Below are 21,647 nucleotides of genomic sequence, written 5' to 3' on the forward strand. Positions count from 1 at the left end.
AAAGAAAGAAAGAAAATCACTGATCTCACATACACATCATACAAAGAATTAAAAAACAAAACAAAAAAAATCCAACCAGTGTATAAATTCTACCCGCCGGTACACAAACATTGGCCTCACCTCCTCCAGCACACGTCACGCAGCTCACCTAGATCTCAGCATGGGAGTAATTGGCTTGATTAATTCCTCGTCTGACTAAGAGGCAGAGAGGCAGAGGCAGGAGGACAGATGGCTGCTTTAAGGTCAAAGGCAGACAATGAAACCAGAGTGCTGATTACAGGACAGACACCTACAGTAAACTTACACAAACAGGTTCAGACACCGAAGCATGTGTCGAGTTTGTGTTTAGTATCAAACACAAACACAAGCAAAAATAAAACAACCATAAGAGCTTAGTTTTTATCTAAAATACTAGGGAGGGATAACAATATCTATCTATCTATCTATCTATCTATCTATCTATCTATCTATCTATCTATCTATCTATCTATCTATCTATCTATCTATCTATCTATCTATCTATCTATCTATCTATCTATCTATCTATCTATCTATCTATCTATCTATCTATCTATAGTTGATGATAGCTTCATGGAGAAGCATTAAACCAAAACAAACCATACCCACATGTTCATCCAGTTTAGAATCCCCAACAAACCTGTTATTACAGACTTTATATTACATACACACACTGGATATTTATTAGGTACACCCCATTCAAATGCTTCTGTTCATTTGAATGTTGCGTTGACGCTGGGAGAAACATTTTGTCACTGATTCAACTTCTTTGGTCTCAGCTGACTGCAGTTTCACCAACCTTATGAAAAGCTTGCTAATTTCAGTCATTATGCAGTCTGTTACTCAATTATGAGTCTTAGAGATGGAGTAAGGAACTTGATTATTTCAGGAGGGCCTAGGAGTGAAGTGGGCCTCCACATTGACAGAAGGCGGTTAAGGAGGTTCAAGCATGTGACCAGGATGCCTCCTGGATGCACTTTGGAATACCTATGCGAGGTGGAAGACACATTGAGAAGAGGTTGTCTAGCTGCTGGCTTGGGAGCACCCTGATGTCTCCCCATATGAGCTGAAGGAGGTCACTGGGGCGAGGGAGGTCAGCACAGCTAAGCAGGGATGGATGGATGTTTTTGAAGTATGTAGACTGTCTGTTTGCATGGAGCGTTCCTCTGTTTCATGCTCACTCCCCCCTCTCGTTCCTCATGTCTGGGTTAAAAACATCAAGATGGTGACAGCCAAGATGCTCAACTGAAAAATAAAGGCATTGGACCATGTGTCCTTGGGGAGTAGAAAGCTGTAGACTCTCGCTCACGCTTGCCTGGGAAAAAGTAGATAAGAGTGGACCACCTCTAGTGGAAAGTTACTGAGACACTGTTGTTTAGACTAGAATGAGAGAGCTTCTGTAATAAAACTGTTAGGGGCACACCACCATTTTCAGATCCATGGCAAAGTGTCATGCAGGACGCATCTCCCTTCTAGAAGTAATGTGAAAGAGAAATAAAGTATTAAATGGTCTACTGAGCAGTGTTTTGTCTTCCATTGGATGCCTCTGAGGAATCAAAAGAACTCGGTGAAGTGTTGATATATATTAGAGATGGACCGATCCGATATTAATTAATTATTAATTGGTACCGGTCCGATACTGACGTAAATTACTGGATCAGATATCGGAGAGAAATAAAAAATGCAATCGATCCATTAAATATCAAGCACCTCACAACCGTAGCACGTTGGAGCAGTGTGTGTCACGTGATAGAGCAGCTGTGTGTATTTGTAGCCTCACTACCAAACCAGCATTTCATCTCTGAGGAAGTTATCCCAGAGAGAAGTAAAGCAAGTGTGCAAGTTCATCTCTGAATGTTAGTAAAGCATTCCCACGTTAAGCTTAACAACCGATATATGGAGCAAGTGCCTCTTCTCTCTCCCTCCCTCTCCTGCTGCTACTTCAATCGTGAAACTGATTAATGATCAGCTGATCGGCTTTTCTGTCGCGACTCCGTCTCTCTTCTTTATTTTTGGCCCACTTTGCACCAGAAAGAGGAAACCAGCAGCTGAACAACAGCAGCACGTTTAAGCTTGATAAGCTGTTGTTAGAATTTATTTAATATTACTTTCTACACCAGGATCTTTTTCTACGTAGCTGACGGCCGGTAACTGTGCAGGGGCGGATCTAGCAAAGTTTAGCCAGGGGGGCCGATAGGGCATGAACAGGGAAAAGGGGGCACAAAGGCATACTTTTCTTTCTTATTCTCATTTAAAATGTCGAGCTTTTATTAAATTATTATCTGAATCTTACACCCAAAGTTTTAATCTTATGTAAAATATATAGAAGTCCATTACTGTATATAGTAACTATTAAGTGTAATATACCCTAGTAAGCTAGTACTTTTTCCTTTAGGAAGATACCATCTGTGCAGTCTGCAAATCTGTAGAAGAAAGATGTTGAATATATTTAATTATTCTTGAAAAATAATTTATTTCTGTGCATTTTTTTTTCCACACTGCATCAAATTAAAGTTGATTACGTCGATTAAGCATCATGAGGTGGAGGGTGTGTGTGTGGGGGGGGGGGGGGGGGGGGGGTGGTTCCCTTTTTTTTTTCTGGGAGTTTGCAACCCTATTAGTTAGGTTGCTTAATATTTCTGCTAAGTACTCTTTAAAATACCAGAACAGGAAGGATTGAGTAGGTTTACGTTTATTAGATTGATCAGTATTGCTGAACTATGAAATATTTTGGGTGCAGTGCATTTTTTACATAGAGGTACAACAGAATAGCTTTAGTGCTGCTGTTTATTTAAACTTGAGTATGAACTTATACAAAATGCAGCAAGATATTTAAAAAACAGTTTTATTGATTAAAAAACACTATATCGGATTCATATCGGTATCGGCCGATATCCAAATTTATGATATCGGTATCGGTATTGGACATAAAAAAGTGGTATCGTGCCATCTCTAATATATATATTTAAAAAGTTTAGACATTGAGTCTCAAGTTATTCTGTATCACATTATTTTATCCAGAGACATCATACTTTACCAAACTTGTTTTAATCCTTCCTTAAATCATCTCAAAATGCTAAAATCCTTCTTCATTTTGATTTTACCTTTATCCTCATTTTGAACTTTAATGATGTCTCTTTCAAATGGCTTCATGGCATCAGTTTCCTTGTGGAAAAGTTTGTGTCTCAAGTGTTATGTTTGTGAAAGAATTTAATTGCCCTGAAAGTACAGTTTTATCCCTGAATATGTGATTACAAGCCCAGAACAATGAACAGCTCGCCCGCCTGTCCTGACGATGTGTTTTAATGAAGCTCTGTGTGACGGCATGAATTTAAATGGGAGCGCTGTGTGTGACTCATCTTTATTGTTTAATAGGTCAGTACGAGTCTGTCAATCTCCTTAGCGTGTGTGAATTAGGCTCCGAGGAAGTGAGCAAACACAAACAGCTTTAAGGCTCAGGTCCAAGGACACAAGACCACAAACGCTCCAGTGTTTTCCCTCGACCTCAGCCATGTGACCCAGAACAGCACAGAGCATGCTCCTCTGCTGTGAGTAAAGAACTGAAGGTTCCTCTGATGAGGGCAAGAGGTGATGTCTGGTGTTCTGAGCAGAGATGCTCTGAGGCAGCGCGCTACAGAGTAAAGATGTAGAGTGCTGTGAAAAAGTATTTGCCCTTCCTGATTAGTTTGTTCATTGTTTCTGTTTTGTTTTGTCATATTAGACAAGGCTAACCTGAGTAAATTTAAAATACAGTTTTTGAATGATGATTTCATATATTTGGGCGGGATGGGGTTGTACATTACCAAAATGACTCTGAGAGGGCATCAACGACTCATCCAGGAGGTGACAAAATAACCCAGCATCCAAAGAACTGCCCTTTGCCTTTTTTCGCCTTAATAAATAACATCATCGTTTAAAAACTGGATGGAAAACTTGCTTTGATTCGGTTTATCTTTAGTATTTAAAATTAGTAAGTGTGACACATATGCAAGAATAAAACAAAAGATTTATTCTTTTTTTTAACTAGGAAGAGGACAGATACGGTGGTGCAACACACACACACACACACACACACACACACACACACACACACACACACACACACACACACACACACACACAGCCGGGTTTGACTTTGATTGTATCTGTTTGATTGTGTGCCTGTTTCAGATGCAGCTAGAGCCGAGCTGTAGGTCTGGTCAGTGAAAACAGCAGAAAAGATTTGTTGACTATTGAACATGCCGAATTATGGCTTCATTCAACACTGACTGAATTATATTGCTAAAGAAAATCTTTAGAAATCTACTAAACTAAACAGATGTATAAACGGGTGTTTTTGACTTCCTACCTGCCTGCTAAAGTCTGTTTTTCCATCATAGTGAGTATACCTGTGTGCAGCGTGCACTGCCTGCATGCATGCAGAGGAAGCATCGCCACCTCCCGGGGAAATCCTGCAACTGCAACTCAAGATGCTTTACATTAGACACTCGAACTTCCTTTATATTTAATTTCTTTATATCAGTTAAAAACAAAACACCGTATGTGTTATGTTGAAGGGGTTTTAAGTGAACTTTAAAGAAAGTAAAGAAGTCTCACTGCTTCAGGTGACATAAACAGTGTTTTTCATACTAAACAGCCAAGAGCAGAATGTGTATTTTACCTACACTCATCAACATGGCTGGTTGCCAGCTGGAGATGTAAGTGCTGTACTTTGCTTAAATGTTAACTGTTTAGCTCATTGATAGCTACATGTCAGGAGCTCGTCTGCCCTCTTGTGGTCAACAGGAATTAAAGCAGCTTAGGCATGAACGTATGCATGAACTGCTTCTGAAACTTTTTGTGAACTGGGCCTGGAAACTGAAGCCAAGGTGAAACACCTGCATTCTTTCTAATGGCCAGCAGGGTTCGACTTTTCTGGTAATAAAGAAAAGTCAGAATATAAAGAAATTTTGGAAAGAAATGACCTCAGTAAACACTTTCCCGGTGAGTGTATGGTCTCAGTCGTTAATTTCAGGTCCCTAATTTATTTTGTAAATTAGGGACCTGATTAGAATTAGAAGAACAATAAATAGATCACTCCTTTTTGATTGACAAGTGTCTGCTCCATGAGCATGAAGTGTTGCTCGTTTCTTGGGGCTTAATTATACTCATGAACATGAAAAGCTCCAGCTTTTCAAAAGACAAGCAGCTTATTGCATGAAGAAACATTTTCAGTGGTTTCAGAAAAATGTGTATAAAATTTAAAGCATAATCAAAAAGTGATTAAAACTGATGTGGATTAACATTCATTACACTCTGTCTGATACTTCCATATAAAAGGGAAATGGTTCAGTGCAAACTGATCTGGGGTAGGTATCATTTTCATCTTTACACCAGCACGACTTTATAAAACATTCACAGCTTAACTCAAGAAAAAACGTTCAAACAGTTAATAAAAGTTTATTTAATCAAAAGTGAGAGTACTTAAGTTAATTTCATACTTTTTTGTACATCATTTAATGGCTGGCAAAACCATTAATCTGGCAGTATGAGAGTAGAGAGGCGGATAGTTTGCAACCATAAATGGAAACAAAAAGAAAAATCACATGGAATTATCATATGTGTGTTTCTTTTTTAAACATCACAATTATCGTTGTGCTGACACTTGTCAGTAAGTATAATGTTATCTCAACACCTATCAGATAAACAGGAGTGCTACAATATTTTCATTTGATGTCAAAGTGTGGAACTAAAGCATGTTTTTCATGTCTTTGTTATTTAGGCAAATTTATCAGATGGTGAGTTTGGAGGTTTGGGAATCAAATTACACAGTTTGATTCAATTTGTTGTGTGTTTTAAAAGCTGTTCCAGTATTGGCCGCCTAAATTTTATATGCTGCTCAAAAAAATTAAGGGAATATTTGATCATAGGTATATAACACAGTTTGTCAGACTTCAGGGAATCAATCTGCCCAGTTAGGTTAAGCCTAGAGTCCCTGTGCTATCTGTCGCATGTGCTCAGTATGAACCTGCTTTCTCTGTTTAGAGAGCACAGTGTGAGTTCCTGCCAGTTCTGGTGTTTTCTGGCAAATGCCAATCAAGCTTTGAGTGGGCTGTGAGCACAGGTCCCGTCATGGAGTCTGTTTTTAACAGAACCCTGTGAAAGTATGTAGCTGGAGGTCACTTTGTAGGGCTCTGTTCCTCCACTCACTCCTGCTGCTGGTTTAACGCCCTTCTACGGCCATGTCCAGCTCTACTCAAGCAACATCTTCTTGTATCTCATCCTTATTCTTGAGAGTGTGCAGAGGGACACGGGAAAACTTACGGATGCGCAATGCTGCAGGAGCTGGCTTACCTGTCCAACCTGAACAGTCTGCAGGTACTGACTCACCCTACCAGCAGTGACATGGACACCAGCGACAGTTTTTGTTGTCTTGTTGTCGCTTCTCCAGTTCGACTGTTATCAGTTGGATTTGAACCAAAGCAGGTGAAACGGATTCACCATAGTTTCTGATTTTGTGTTCCCTTTGTTTATTTGAACAGCGTATTAATTTATCACAATTATGTCAGAAAATAACATTTACACTAAGTAAATTAAATGAGAAGAATTTGTAAAAAATGCATGAAAAGCATTACATTACAAACACGTCAGATTTCTTTTAGCAGTGTCTGATGGGTTTTATTGGGGCCCATTATTTTTAAAGTCCTCTGTAAGTGCTGTACTGTAAGATTTTACTTCTCTGCAGAAGTCACTCACCTTAAACTCTCTTACACCATTTTTTAAATGCTATGCAGCACTTTCACTTCTTATATTAACCCTTAAGCTTTTGTTCAGTTTGTTGCAGTAAATGAAAGGCCTGCTGTGTCCATGCCGGGCCTCCTCCTCCTCTTCTCTTCCTCCCTCTGAGAATGGGGAGCAGGAATGTGTGATGGGCCGGGTGCATGCAGGCCGGTGATAGGGCCTGCCTGTGCTGCTCTGTCTTTGGCTCAAAAAGTTCAAGTCATTATTCTCCTCCTGCTGCTATTCAGCCGAGGTCCCGTTAGCTCATTGTTATTCTTCCCCAGTGAGAGAGTGAGACAGAGAGAGGCTGATACAGAATGGGAGGCTGACTCTGGTTTCCAACGGCAGGGAGCTGGGTGTACTGGCGGTGGGTTTCTGGACGGTTTTTGCGTGCGTGAAGGCATGTCTGTAATCGGCTCAGTAATGAGGAAAGGTACTGAACGGCACTGAATATCTGACCCTGATTCCTGGGAGTAAAGGGAGGCAGAGAGGGGAGAGTGGGAAACTGTGTGTGTGTGTGTGAGAGAGAGAGAGAGAGAGAGAGAGACAGGGAGGCAACAAGAGAGAGGGGCATGTGAAAAGGGGTGGAGGGGAGCTGAGATTTAGTGCTCTGCTGGATGAAACAACCCCCCACTAACTAACGGAGAGGGAAAGTAGCCTAATAGGAAGAAAAGAGGGGGTGTAAAACTGTTCATTAAACACTCAAAGACGCGGAGGAAGCCTTTATCGTTTCCAACAATGAGCCCAGAAAAGGTATGTAACTTTTTTTTAATTTAAGTAGCTGAATTATTTGTTACTGTTACACAGATGAAGCTGAGAGATCAACAGGTAGCTGTTACTGTTACTGGTACTGGCAACAAAGTGCTTTTGTTAAACTTTGGGAGGGGGGGGGGGGAACTCCACTGTGCAACCGATTTGTTCAAATTTGTAGTTTAAACACAGTTTGTATAAATTTCTCTTTGCAATTATGGGAATCTGCCTGTGCTTTACTGATTCAAAAGGCTCCTGCCTTTGATGTGGCTGTTGAAATGAGAGGAGATGGTGTGGAAGAAAAAGGTTAATGTGGCACTGGAGTATGGAGTGCCACTTAAGCTGCGGCATTAACTGCTGTTAAGAGAAATCTCAGGGCATAAATGCATGACCGTCTTCCAGCGTTTCACCCTAAAAACAAACTAAACTGAGTTCATTCCTGAAGTTTTGGTGATGACATGAGGTTTGTAACTATAAAATGTTATAAAATACCAATCAAAACTTCTTAATGCTCAATTTTGTCCTAAACCCACCAAATTTTAAAATAAGTTGTTTTTTTCCTTTTATTAATGACTTCAGGGAAACTGATGGTGATTGACTACACCGCTTTATTTATTTATTTGCTGCTTTAAGTGTTTGCGTCCAAAGGAATTTAAAGAGGCTAAACCACATGAATGCACCTTCTGTATCAGTTCCCCAACCACCTGCAGACTTTTCCTGTTGCATCCTGAGACAAACAGCACTTTATTTGTTGGAACTAAAACTCACCATGCTACAACATGCACATGAAATGCTTCTGAAGAAGAATGTGCAAACTAAATTAGAAAAGGCAAAAGAAAGCAAGTTCCCATCTCTCTGTCTTTCTCCTGCACAACAACACACTATCACCACCACCCCCCAACTAGCCTGTGAAATTACAGACTACACCCGGGTGGCCCTAATGAGCAAGAGCCTGGATATGTTTTCTTTGTGTCATACACTATTAGTTGATCTGGGTCAACGTTTTCTCTGTAATCACATCGTGAAAACAAAGAGGGGCTGCATAGGAAAAAAGAAGTGGAGTGAGTCTTTTGCCACCAAATCCAGACTGGAAATCTTTTGAGCCCCCTGAGAAATTCCCCCTCCGTTAGTGCTCCTCTCTGCCAAGGAAACACTGTTGTCGCGTGTTTGTTCAGAGCTCTGACACCTGTGACTCAGACTGGAGGAGCCCATTGTTCTTATCTGAACTGCTGTAACTGGTCCTGAGTGCAAATCTAGGAGAAATATTTGGGCTGTAATGCTGTGAAGCGATAATGTAGAAACTGGCAGCTGGAGCACAGGCGGGACCCATGTGGAAATAACACCGCTTCCCTCAGACGAAACCCAAGATGATCCTCCACGCTTGTTGCCGTGGTACAGTGGCCTTAAAAGTCTGCTTGCTCACTTAAATCACACACTTTTAGTCCAAATAGCACCAAACGCTTAAATACAAGACTTCCCTTTACTGTGAAGTTTTGGGATTTTATGCTTCATGTTCTGGAGCTTCTCCAAATCTCGTATAATAACACTTATTGGCTTCAGTGAGTTCACCATTTAATTCGATGGGTATCGGCTTATATCAGCTTTTTAGAATACAATCAGCCTATCTGGAAATAAGTTGACCTTTACTGATGTCAGTGGCTGAAGTTTATCTTTTGTGTCACATCAATTTTGCACTGGCCAGATGCTCTAATTTGGTGTGATGAAGAACTTAAAGACTTAAAAAGTTACTGCTGTATTCTTTGTCTGTTAAATGTAGGTACAGGCCAAACATCGGTACAGGTCCATCTCTGAGTGGTTTGCCTATAAAGTCGGGCTGCTCAGTTATGAAAAAGCCTGAATATTCTAGTAAACATGGGGGAACACAATGTGGATGTGTTGTTGTTCATTTTCAAGCCTTTTTAAAAGTAAAAGTTCTTTAACTTTATGTCTTTTAACTGAAAAATCAGAATGAAGAATGTGAGCTTAACTAAACATGACACAGGAATTCAAGATTTTATGGAGGCATTAAAATCTGTGTAAGGAAAACGAGCTGACCTGGATTTGCACTTCAGGCCTGAACTTTTATGGTCTTTAACCTGCCAGACTTTAACTGCAAAGAGGGTCTGAACAGCAGGAGTGCAGCGTCCTGCACCCTCACAGGCTGCTCATCCACCAAAAACCAGGCACTGTGTTTCCAGTAGTGTGAATGCATCTGAAGCTAACCACTGATTTCTATGTGAAAATAAGCTAGTGTGGAGTCTTTAAATTAACATTTTTCTCTAATTATCAGCCCCCAAACCCAAATATCTTAAGCTTAGTATCAATTAGGACAAAGAAAAGAAGTAAATACTGGTTTGGCATAATCAGACAAAAGTCTTTAACGTCTCCCCTTTGCAGGTAAAGGTAAAAGCTCCTGGTTTTGTTTGCGATTGTGATGAAATATAAGTGTATTTATCTTTATCTGCTTTTTTTTTTTAGGATATCGGGATCTTGTGTGAAGCTTAGAGGCGTGAGCAGCGGGTCAAAATCACACCACGATCACACACGGCGAAAGCGGACACACAAGAGAAGAAAAAGATGTCTCGAACCGAAGAGGTCAACAAGATGACTGAAAATGTCTACAAGGTAAAAATCCCATGTCTGTCCGGCTCATCCTAATAGTGACTCCACACACACTGTGTGATAATCAGAAATGTGGAAGCACTTTATGAATTTACATGCACTGTTGCCAACAGGGGATTCTGGACCATTTCAACCCCAGTCTGAAGAACTTTGTGACCATGGGGAAACACTATGAGAAAGCTCTGACAGGTTGGTGAGGACACAGTGACTCAGGTCCTGCTGAACTTTGATTTATCCTCGCAGCTCCATATGTAATCATTTTTTCACTTCCTCAGGAGTGACCATAGCTGCCAAAGGATACTTCGATGCTCTTGTGAAACTCGGAGAGCTGGCGAGCGACAGCCAAGGCTCCAAGGAGCTCGGTGAGTGGGCGTAGAGTGGCAGAGAGGCAAGGGTTTGAATTGAATTGGCTTTAGAGCTAATAGAATTCATAGAGTTAATGTGGCAGCTGGTGAGAAGTGGGAAATAGTCTGTGAGTCGACCACATGTGCTGGTCAGAGAGGAGATGAAGACAAGAGGGGATGAGGAAATGTAAAGAGAGAGAAAGGCAGAGAACAGAGGGACGGGGAGAGAGTAGAGCCATTGTTGGGAGATTAACAACACCACATGATCTCATTGTAATGCTGAAAGCAGCGGGGGAGGCAGGCAGGAGTGTCGGAGGGCGAGATGCCAGCCACCACATACTACAGCACTGTGTGACCGACGGAAGCACTCACAGCTGACCGCCACTGTGAATCAGAAGCAGCGACTTTCAGCACATTTCTCTGCTTTGTTGGGGTTGTTGTGCATATTTATACATGTTTATACTGTGAGGGGCTATTATAAGCGCATGGATACTGCTGCAGAGGGTAAAGGTGACACAAATAAATCCAGCAAAGTGTTTTTCTGTTTAAGTAACATGTTGCTTTCACTGCTGTGCTGCTCCTCACAGGAGACACCCTGTTTCAGATGGCCGAGGTCCACAGACAGATTCAGGTGCAGCTGGAAGATGTGGTAAGAGGCCATCAGCATGCTCAAATAATGATGCCTTGATAGGCAAGTGTTTCATTTATAACAAGCTTTTAAAAATTGTGTGTTTGAAGTGAATCAAACATAAATAAGGGTCCAGAAAGTGAAAAAAACAGCTTGTCTAAAATCTCATTCTTGGCAGGCTTTGCTTTAATAAATCTGCTGCCAGGTTTGCCCGTATGAACAGAATCATATCTGAGAAAGATCCTCTGAGAATCAGCTGATTTTTTAATGTAAAAGAACTTTATTATACTTAATGAAGCCATGCAAGAGCCATATGTGATCCAGGCCCTGGTGTGTGCAGTAAGCTTATAAACAGATAAAGCTAATATTAAGCTTGAGTTCAGCTAATTGGTGCAGCCCTCCACAACAGTCAAATTTCCTCATGTGGCCCCTGGGGAAAATTAATTGCCCACCCCTGGTCCAAGGTATCACGTGAACAACGGTTTTGTTTCTCCATGTCAAAGGTGTGAGCTATTGGAAAATATTAAATCATGACTATATTACTAAATATGTACACAGACAAAAAAAAGACGAGCCTGGTATTAAAATGTAGGTAAATAAATGTGTTTTTTGACCAGTCACCTCACTCATATTTTATATGACCCATGAAACCTTTCTATAGTAAAAGATCTAAAAAAAAAAGTATTTTTTTTTTAAAAAGCAGATGAAAACATCCAGGGCATGAGTGCTTGTTGCTGTACACAGGGGTGTCAAACATAAGGTCCGGGGAACAAAGTCAGCCCGGCAAAGACTCCAACGGCTTTGGACAGCTTTGAAAGATCAGAAGGATCAGACACAGATTTTAGACTTTTAATTGTATTTTGTTACAGCTTTTCGTACTGATAAAGACCTCCCTCATGGCCATTCATGCTACCCAGAAGAAAATAAGTAGTAAATAAACATTTAAGTAACAGAAAAGTCAGCAGTTTAAAAAAAAAAAAAGTGCACATTGTATTCTGCACATTTTGCTCTTAAAGAGTCATGCTGACCTTTTTTTGTTACTACAGCAGCATTTCTTTATCATATAGAAATGAATCTTAGACTCTCTGTTGAAATCGTACTTTTTTTCTTAGCTTAATGTATTTCAGGGATTAAGTGTGTAATCAAACTTCTTTTACACTGACAGAAAGGGGAGTTGCACTGGTCCGGCCCACAATATTAAAGGCGTTTGGGATACCTGCTCTACAGGAAACTAGGATAAGTTAGATATAAAAGATATAAAAACTCAATGTCTAAAACCAAGATTTTGGCTTTTGTCATGGGTGTTGGTGGTTTTTCAAAAGTGTCCCTTTCATGAACATATGGAGTTATAAGGGATGAAAAATGCAGGTAAAAATAACATGAATAAAAAAATTAGAAACCCATATACTTTGAGGGTCTGTAATTTAATGATGAAGATTAAACTTGTTCTGTGGCTTTATTAAATATATTAAAGTTGCTCTCTGATTCAGAGGGTATCAGTCGCGAGCTCTCCACTGCAGGGAAATGTGACAGACATTCTGATATATCAGTGAACTTTAAATGTTTGACAAGACTCATTTACTTATGTCACTAACAGTTAAAGCTGTTTCACTCCGAGCTGCTCGCCCAGTTGGAGCAGAAGCTGGAGCTGGACATCAAATACCTCACGGTAAGTCCACACACCGACTACAGTATACATTATATTACTATTAAAAGTGACTAACTTAGGTAATTAACTAAAGTGCATTTATTCTACTTTTAAGATATGTGGGATTTTATTCTTTATTTGCCTTTGATTGACATAGAAAGTAAAGAAAGAAAACGTTACATGTTGCAACAAAGATGCCAGAAATCTTGATAAAATAAAGTAAAATGAATGAATGGGTTTTGTTAAATCTCTACTTAAATATAAAATGCAATTTTGATCAAATCCTTGACTTTCCTCTCAGGCCACCCTCAAAAAGTATCAGAGCGAGCGACGGTCGAAAACCGAGTCAATCGAGCGCTGTCAGTCCCAGCTGAAGAAACTCCGCAGGAAGAGCCAAGGCAGCCGTCACCCCAACAAATACGGTGACAGAGAGATGCAGGTAACAGAGGTTTAACATCTCATCATCTTCAGTAATGTTAAAAAAAGAGCACGAAAAACACTTTGGCCTCTTTCATTTCAGAAATCCTTCCTCTAAACATCTCAGTCAGCATTACAGCAGATTAAAAAGGAGAGCTGTGTGTGCATTTGTGTGACAACTAGGCCAGCGTGAATAAGATTAAAGAACAATCTGGTTCAGCTGATTTGTCAGAAAAACAAGCAGGAAGGAAAGAAAATATCAGTGATATAAGAGGGTCAGCAGATTTGGAGAATTACGAAAATGAAAGACCAAAAATACATAAGAAGGAAAGGTCACTGAGCCAAGGAGGCTGTTTTATCACTTGCATTTTGTTATCACTGGGCAACAGACAGGATGTGATGTAAGGTACTCCTTCGGGCTCTTTGTTATTCTCATCTTTACACAGTGTATTAAAGGTCACATTATCTTTGAGCGCCGTGTGAGCAACGATAAATGCAGGTGTGCGCGTGCATTAACGAATGTTCAGCTTTGCAGGTTTGAAATTTTGGGCTTTTCCTTCAGTTCGTGGAGCTGATGAGCCGTCGCCAAGGCGAGCTGGACACGCTGGTGGCCTCAGGTTACAAGTCCGCTCTCACCGAGGAGAGGAGACGCTACTGCTTCCTGGTGGACAGACAGTGCTGTGTCACCAAACTGCTCATTAACTACCACTCCAAGGTGATAAGCTCGCACGTGTTAAGTTTGTGAATGTTTCCTTTCATCGAATCCAGTGAAAACTAACAATTTACTCCTGACAGCCGTGTGTGTGTTTGATCAGTGTGATAGAGCTTCTTTCTCGCTGCTATACATCTTAAGTCAGCAGATAATTTCTGTCATTGAAATAAACAACAAATCATGCTGCAAATATTCACCAGATCCAAGAACATGTACTGGTGCTCAGTCTTGTTAACTGAGCAGGCGCGTTGTTCCAGAAATGATGTGATGATGAAACTGTATATCTCGTTTCTGAAGAAGCTGAAAGGCAAGAGTTGATAAAGAGATTAGTTTGCAGTAAAAATAAATGCAGTAAGATTAGTGTTATAAATGTCTTATCCTTTGTTTTTCTGCTGTTGAATGTAATCCAGGTGAGAGAGCTTTTATCCCAGAAACTGTCATCTTGGCAGCAGTCGTGCTCTCAGCCAACAAAGCTCCCGGAGCGTGCTCTGAACCTGCTGCGCCACACTGCGCCTCAAAGCCCAGCGGCTGCTGGGATAGCTGAGGTCCTTCGTCACACCAAGCTTGGCACCGCTCAGCCCGAGCAGGTCAGATCATGTTTTAGTACAAGTGTGTGTTAAATCCAAAGTCACGCCCAACAACCCAGTTTATGCAGACCTTACTGTGGCTAAAAATCATCCTCTGCCCTTATAATATTAGACATGTAAGGTTTTGTTGTGAGGATCTTCTTTGTTAGCTCATTACACTTAGGTCTGTAAGTTTCTGGACAATAGGAAAAAGCCTTTTACAACTTTAGCTAAGTCAATAACACTCTCAAGGAGATGGGCCCGTCATTGTCAGCAATCGAGCCTTCACAAATGGAAGTCCAGAGGGTTTATAACACGCTGCAAACCACTGGTTACACTGTTAAACTGTGTCACTGGTGTTTGTGATGATGTGACTACTGATGATGGGACGATGGACTCATTCTGCTTCTGAACACCCAGAAGGTTTTTAGAGTTGCCTCAGACATCATCAAACAGCAGCGGTATCAGCTACAGAGAAACTGTTATCAGCACCTCTGCGTATGTAGAGGCTTCTGTCCTCATCCTTTTTTTCTCTGAACATTACAAAGAGCAGATTTAACTCTTCCTTTTGGACCCAGAAGAATCCAGTTTTTCACTTGTAATGGAAAAAGTTTCTCTGTGAATCTGTGGGGGTCTGCACGACAATCATGTGATCATTCCTCTCAACTTAACTCAAGGAATTTTGGTGCTAACATTTTTTAAGCTAATTTTGAAAAAGACAAATTAAAAGAAGTCACTGTGAGGGATTGAAACATCCTGCATGGTGCTGCATCGGGTTTTGTTTGTCATCACTTACAAACTAAGTTGAAGAGCTTAGGATATTTGGCAGCTCACAGTTTAATAAGTCATTCAGGACATCAGAATTTTAACAATGGCCTGTATTGTCTGGTAATTACTGTGATCTGTTCTTGATTTTCAGAGGCTCTCTGTTCAAGAAGTCCCTCCTCTGTTAAACGGAGACTCTAGTCGCTCCCAGCAACAGCGCTCGCTCCCCTCCTCCACCCAGAGTGACACCTGTCCTCCTAAGGGCTCTACCCAGACATTCCTCTCTGCTCCCTCCACCGGAGGAGCTGCTGGAGGTTCATCGCAGGGAGCATCTCCTCAGCACAGCAGCACACCTGTCAGTGCTTCAGCCAGCCCGCTCCCTGACAGCAGCACCAGTGGCAGCGCCAGCCCGGCTCCATCTACTCCCACCACCACATCCAGTAGCTCAGCCCAGCAGACCTCGCTTCTCCTCGCCGCAAACACATCTAACCTGTCCCCGAGCCTCATCCCCTCCACCGTGATGTCGCTCAGCCAGATCTCCCCGGCCAGTAGCTCCTCGCAGGGCATGACCCTCCCCATCCCCCACAGTGCACCTCACAGCCCTCCTCTGCCCCACAGCGCTCCACTCTCTAGGGCCATGACTCCAGTGCAGCTGCTGCACCAGCAGGTGGAACCAGGAGGGAGCAGCACTTTATCTACGTCACATAATCCGTGGCTGCTGAAGACCTCAGAGATGAGCGCCACTGCAACACTTCCACTGCCAAGGAGACCTGTCAGTGAAATGAGGCTGGGAGGCTTTCAGGGTGAGATATGATCTGGCTCACCTGCTGTTTTTTTGGATGTCTTCTTACCCGACACTTACTCCTCATTTCTTATTTTATTCCTCCACCTAGGCTCGAGTCTTCCCAGGATGATGCCTTTATCTGGACCTACACGTGTGGAAGCCATGTTTTCTCACACACCTGGAACATCAGATGGCAGTGGAGGAACCACAGTGGGAGGAGCATGCTTACTGCACTTCCTGCCTGGTGACAATATCGCTCTGCTCATCTCTGAGCCCAGAGATGGGTGGCACTACGGTCAAAATGAACGAACGGGACGGTATGGTTTATCCATATTTTCATCCTGATTCATATTTTGAGGGGGCCTTAAAACATTTAATGTCACTATTGTGCTCAAAATAAAAAATAAGACTGCATTAAATAAGGTCAGACAAGGATTTATAAACTGTCTCCAGCTGGTAGCTTGTGTTTCTGTAAATAAAACAAAGCAAGCACACCATGTTTACTTTGTTCATTTAGTCTCCCAATCAGAATTAGAGCTGCTAAATTTGGAAATGACCAAACCTTTCGGTGGTTGAAAAAAACTAAATGGGTTAATTAAGCAACCAATGACCACACAGGCTCTGCCAGCCCTAGTGCCCATCGTTGCATGCAAGTGCTGGCACCATTGGATTCTTTGATGTTAAAAATGTATATTTAGCATTTAAAACAAAGAATCAATTTCATGTAGAACGAGAAATATAATGAACAGAGTTTTACGGTAGCAATAAAATCAAAGAGGAAAGTGTTATAGGTTAGCTGGCTTGACAAAACCTAATTTACCAGATGTAGATAACAGGTGGTTATCAGTCTTTTATCTTGAGTTAGGCCTTCTGCTTCAGGCTCTGAGTGTGCTCACATTCTCACAAAATGATCCCTATGAGCGCCCCCTACTCCAGTCGGTATCAGCTGATGATGATAAAATGGTGATATAATCTATAAAAAAACGAAAAAATATAAGAGTTTAATGCAACACTGTTGCAAATAGGACAAGAAATTAATGTTGCAAAAAAATGTTAATCCTGGGATTTATTGCACAGTCGGTAAAATAAACATTTTAATTCGAGTTAATTATTTTACTACACAGTGCGGTCTCATTGCTGTTGTTCATTTCTAACATGAGTTAACACCTTAAAATGGATACGTTTATACTAATTAAAAGTTGAAAAAGAGGTTTTTGATCTCTGACAAACTAAAGCGATTTACATGTCTCCTTTATGTAATGGTAACTTATGATATATATAAACCTTTACTTAGCCAGGAAGATCCCAATGAGATTAAAGTGCAAATAATTTAAATGGGTGTCCTTACTTTGGGTTCTGTGTTCTAGTAGGTGCAATTCTAGCAGTATAAAGGAGACTTGGCAGTAGATTAGAATAAAGTACAGCAACATTTCTGCATCACCAAATGAATGCATGCATGCTCCCATTTGCACTGCTATAACTTTACTGTAGAAATAAGTTACCATGGTGATTTCATCAGGTGAAATGAGAGCCCCTTTGAAGACACAGAAAACTCTCACTTTACGCTCAACATAGCTCACGAAAATGTTAATCTCGCTTTGTTGTTAACTTGAATAAAAAGGCAAATGAAAACAACGTTGCTTTTTTCTTATAGAATACTTATACAGTAATATTTTTACACATGCCTACATTGTAAATGTGACTAAAAGGACATTCAGTAACGGAGCAAATGAACAGTCCTGTCTTCTGTGGCCTTTTCTACAACATCGCTCCCAGTAACGTCGTGCTCCTTTTTCGATACTACATTAAAGAAAACTTCTCTCTGGTACCAAATTATGCCCTTACTTTACTAAGTTTTCTTCACACAGTCTCTGACATTTCTTGCGTCTTTAAATGTCAACTTTATTGATTCAACCGGTGAAATGTTTTTTCACAGGAAAGGCTGGTTTCCTTTCTCTTACACTCAGCCACATCATACCAAGATGGATCTTCTCGAGAGGTAAGTGAACAAATAACAACTGCTGAAATCTGTTGGTCTGAAGGCTAACAGCTCTGACATTAGTGATGATGCTTCCATAGTTTTTTTTGGGTGATTCACACTTGATGGAGTCATTTTCAGGCTGAATCCTTTATGACTCTCTCCACTTTCCCATCCATGTATTCTCAGTCACTAAATACACATTTCATGCCAACATAATCATCCTGTCTGCCTTCAGTATCCCCACCACCCTCTCTCAACTTACTCTTTTTTCCAACAGCAACAAAGTTGTTGATAGATTCACACAAAAACCAACATTTGCCTACTCTCATTGTGTCTCCTTTATCTTTTTTCCACTGTGTATTCCTTCCTCTCTGTCTGTGACCTTCCCTGTAGCTCGCTCTTCTTATCTAGAGCTAACAGCACCAGTACCGGGCAACTTGACAAACTAGGGTCTCCGGGTCTCCCAGCCCTCACCCCTGAGTCGGAGGAGGAACGCTCCCTTCCTCCCCAGAGGGTCAGCACCTTCCGCCCGCGCCCCTACAGCATGGCCGACAGCAACAAGGTCAGAAACACGAAACCTGTGGGAGGAGCTCAAGGGTTAGAGTGAGGGCGTCCTCACAGTTGACCCTGACTATTAAAGTAGCAGATACTTCTGCTTTCTAATAATTCAGTACAAATACCGACGCGCATCTCTACTGACTTACAGATCACCTCAGAGTTGGCCTCCCCACCTCCCTCACCGACCAGGTAACTTACAGGTGCTAATCAAAGGAAATTGAGCATTTTTACTTGTCATCGCCCATTCACTGAAAATACTACACAGTCTATAAACTACCTCTGAATAAATTCCGACTTGTGCACCTAATTCTGGTTGTTTATGTTTGGTTGGCACATCAAATTTTTTTCATATTGTGTTTGTTTTTGCACTTGCATCAGTGCAAGACTGTGACGAGTCCAATCTGATGGTGGACACATAAAAAATAGTATCAGCTGCCCAAAACATAATAATAACCATAGCAGGCATGAACAAGTCAGAAGTGAGCACTGAGTCCTGCAGTGTCAATGTCTCTGTAGAGCTGCTATCACAGCATGTCTAACTTAGAAAAGTATAATCCTAAATTCTTCACATGCCCATGTAATCACCAGTTTAAGTTACGTATTTATCGCTTCCTTCTTTCAGGCCCAATCCATTTTCACATGTCCGACTCCGAAAGACCGTCACCAACGATCGCTCAGCTCCCATCATCGAGTGAGCTTTTTATTCCCACCGCAGCAGCAGCAGCAGCAGTGTATCTCTGTGGTTCATCAGTACATCGCACCTCAGGTTGATTCCTGGAAAGAAGCACACTGGCTAATGTTAATGTTCTACTTTTAAATGTAATATTCTGTGTGTTTCAAGTATAAAGGCTGTTATAAATATGAGTACAGCCGACTGGATTTGTAGGTTGCTGGGGGAGAAGAGACAATTGTAACATGTGAGAAACTGCTTTAGTGAAGTGTTGGCTTTAATATAAAAACTAGATGTTTAGATGTTTAGCTTCATGTTTGTCACACTGTGTCCGGCTTGTCCTGAATAACTAACATGCTTTAGTTTGAATTATGACAGATACAGTTGTTTCTTTTACTGTTTTAAAAAGGTTTTTTTCTTCCTTTTTGGTTATTTTTGTGCATATTCAGAGATGTTTTCTGTGTTCAGCTGATTTAGGGACTGGATCCTAATAGCAGGTTGTGCACATTGACTATGATGAAGTGTTATGGGAAGAGGACAGGCTCCTTCTCTATTACAGTATTATATTTTTTAGAAAAGCTGCCAGATCTGGTGCATTTTCTTGGTGCTGGTGAAGGTGAGCATTTAAAAGTATTAAAAGTGTGTGTGTGTGTGTGTGTGTGTGTGTGTGTTTTTTTGTTTTTTCATTTTATTTTAACACAGTGATTGTCTGGGTAAGCTACTTGACATTAATGAAACTGGCACAATGACTTATGTTTATGTCATGTTTTAGTTTCTGAACATGAGCGATGTTGTTTGAAGGCACAAGTCTGTCAGATACATCCTGTTGTGCCACTTAACACCATTCATTCTGCTGCTGTAAAGTTACATGTTAGCAGTTGCGAGTAGATGATTTAAAAAATTGCTTTCTGCTTGAAATTTGATTATCTAGAGTTGATCCATCCACTCGCTGAGTGAAATCATCAAAATTGTCCTCTTTTTAAATACAGAGCATCGCTGACAACACAAAGAAAACTCGTAAACTTCACAGACACAAACTGCAAAAGTTGGTAGTTGAATGTTTGGATAGTGGTATCACCGAAAGAAGTGTTTTGTTTGAAAGTAGGATGTCGTGGTGGGTTCAAAGTCTTAAGAGTGAGAGATTTGCATGCTTAGTCTTTGGATTTGATGTCTTCTTGATTTCTTTTCAGTCCCAAAGCTATTCACGAGCTAGGCTGCTTAATTGTAGTTGTACGTCCATCAGTCAGACTAAGCAGAATCTTAAAGTGATGTATGGATGCTAAGACAGATGATGATTAGGTTTTTACTGAGAAACTGTATCCGTGAAAGTGATGAAGAAAGTATACAGGAAGTTGACCAACGTCTGAGCAAGTGTTCATGGTAATCTACAGACATCCAAAGTAATTTTTTTGTAGCTCTGTCCTCTTTGTTGCCTCTAACAAAGTGAAATCTGTGCAAACTGAAGCAGTTCATGTTCCTGGTTTAACTGCCTCAAGTTACTTTGATGTTTTAGCACCTTTTAGATTCATAATATCACCTGAAAAGCTTGTAGAAAAAAATATCTATCAGCATATATTGTACTCACTTTGTGTAGTGTTGCTTCATTAATAAAGATGACAGCAAAATGCTTTTAATGCATGTAAATAGTGCCAGAAATTGTGTGAATTTATGATTTCTTTGTAAAAATTTCACTTTGGTAGAACATTTGGGCTTTGTGGTAATACAGAGCAAACATCTGGAAAGTGCACAGCCGCTGGTAGAGAAATTCAGTCTTCAGCTCAGAGTGACTTACACAGAATGAGATACAATTGGTACAGAGTTTGGATACACAATGTCACTAATTCAAGTTGAATTTAACCTTTAAAAAGCAAATTATTTAGTCACAAATACATTTAAAGCAAGGAGGAGAGTTCTGAAAGAATTGCATGTGAGATTAAACTCATTAAAAAATGTAAATAATGTAAAATGAACAGATAACGTTATTTAAGTTTCAAACCTACACTCATTGCCACTTATGGTACACCTGTTTAGGTGCTTGTTAGTGCAAATATCTCATCAGCCAATCACATGTCAGCAACTAAATACATTTAGGAACGCAGACATGATCAAAAGGACCTCCTGAAGTTCAAACCGAACATCCGAATGGGGAAAAAAGATGATTTAAGGGACTTTGAATGTGGCATGACTGTGAAAATGGCCAGACTCCTTTAAGCTGATAGTCAGGCAACAATAACTCAAATAACCACTACAACTGAGGTATGTAGAAGAGCATCTCTGTATCCACAAGACATCAAACCTAGAAGCTACGGCAGCAGAAGACCACACTGGGTGCCACTCCTGTGAGGAAAATAAGCTTACAGTATGCACAGGCCCACCACAAGTTAGACAATATGGTATTTGAAGAATATTATCTGGCCATGATAGA

General features: G+C 40.7%; 1 protein-coding gene across 1 annotated transcript; it reads left to right on the top strand.

Moving 5' to 3' along the window:
- The first annotated feature begins 7,062 nt into the window (after nt 1–7,062).
- On the top strand, nt 7,063–20,870 carry zgc:158689 (BAR/IMD domain-containing adapter protein 2). Its single transcript, XM_004541185.3, has 15 exons — nt 7,063–7,530; nt 10,006–10,152; nt 10,263–10,338; nt 10,425–10,511; nt 11,081–11,142; nt 12,719–12,790; nt 13,071–13,208; nt 13,749–13,901; nt 14,309–14,485; nt 15,384–16,032; nt 16,123–16,330; nt 17,950–18,012; nt 18,388–18,556; nt 18,701–18,741; nt 19,175–20,870. Exons 2-15 carry the CDS (start codon nt 10,105–10,107, stop codon nt 19,245–19,247), a joined length of 2,016 nt encoding a protein of 671 aa, XP_004541242.1. The 5' UTR covers nt 7,063–7,530; nt 10,006–10,104; the 3' UTR covers nt 19,248–20,870.
- The last annotated feature ends 777 nt before the right edge of the window (nt 20,871–21,647 follow it).

Source organism: Maylandia zebra, linkage group LG11, assembly GCF_041146795.1.
Source record: "Maylandia zebra isolate NMK-2024a linkage group LG11, Mzebra_GT3a, whole genome shotgun sequence".
Taxonomy (NCBI): Eukaryota; Metazoa; Chordata; class Actinopteri; order Cichliformes; family Cichlidae; genus Maylandia; species Maylandia zebra.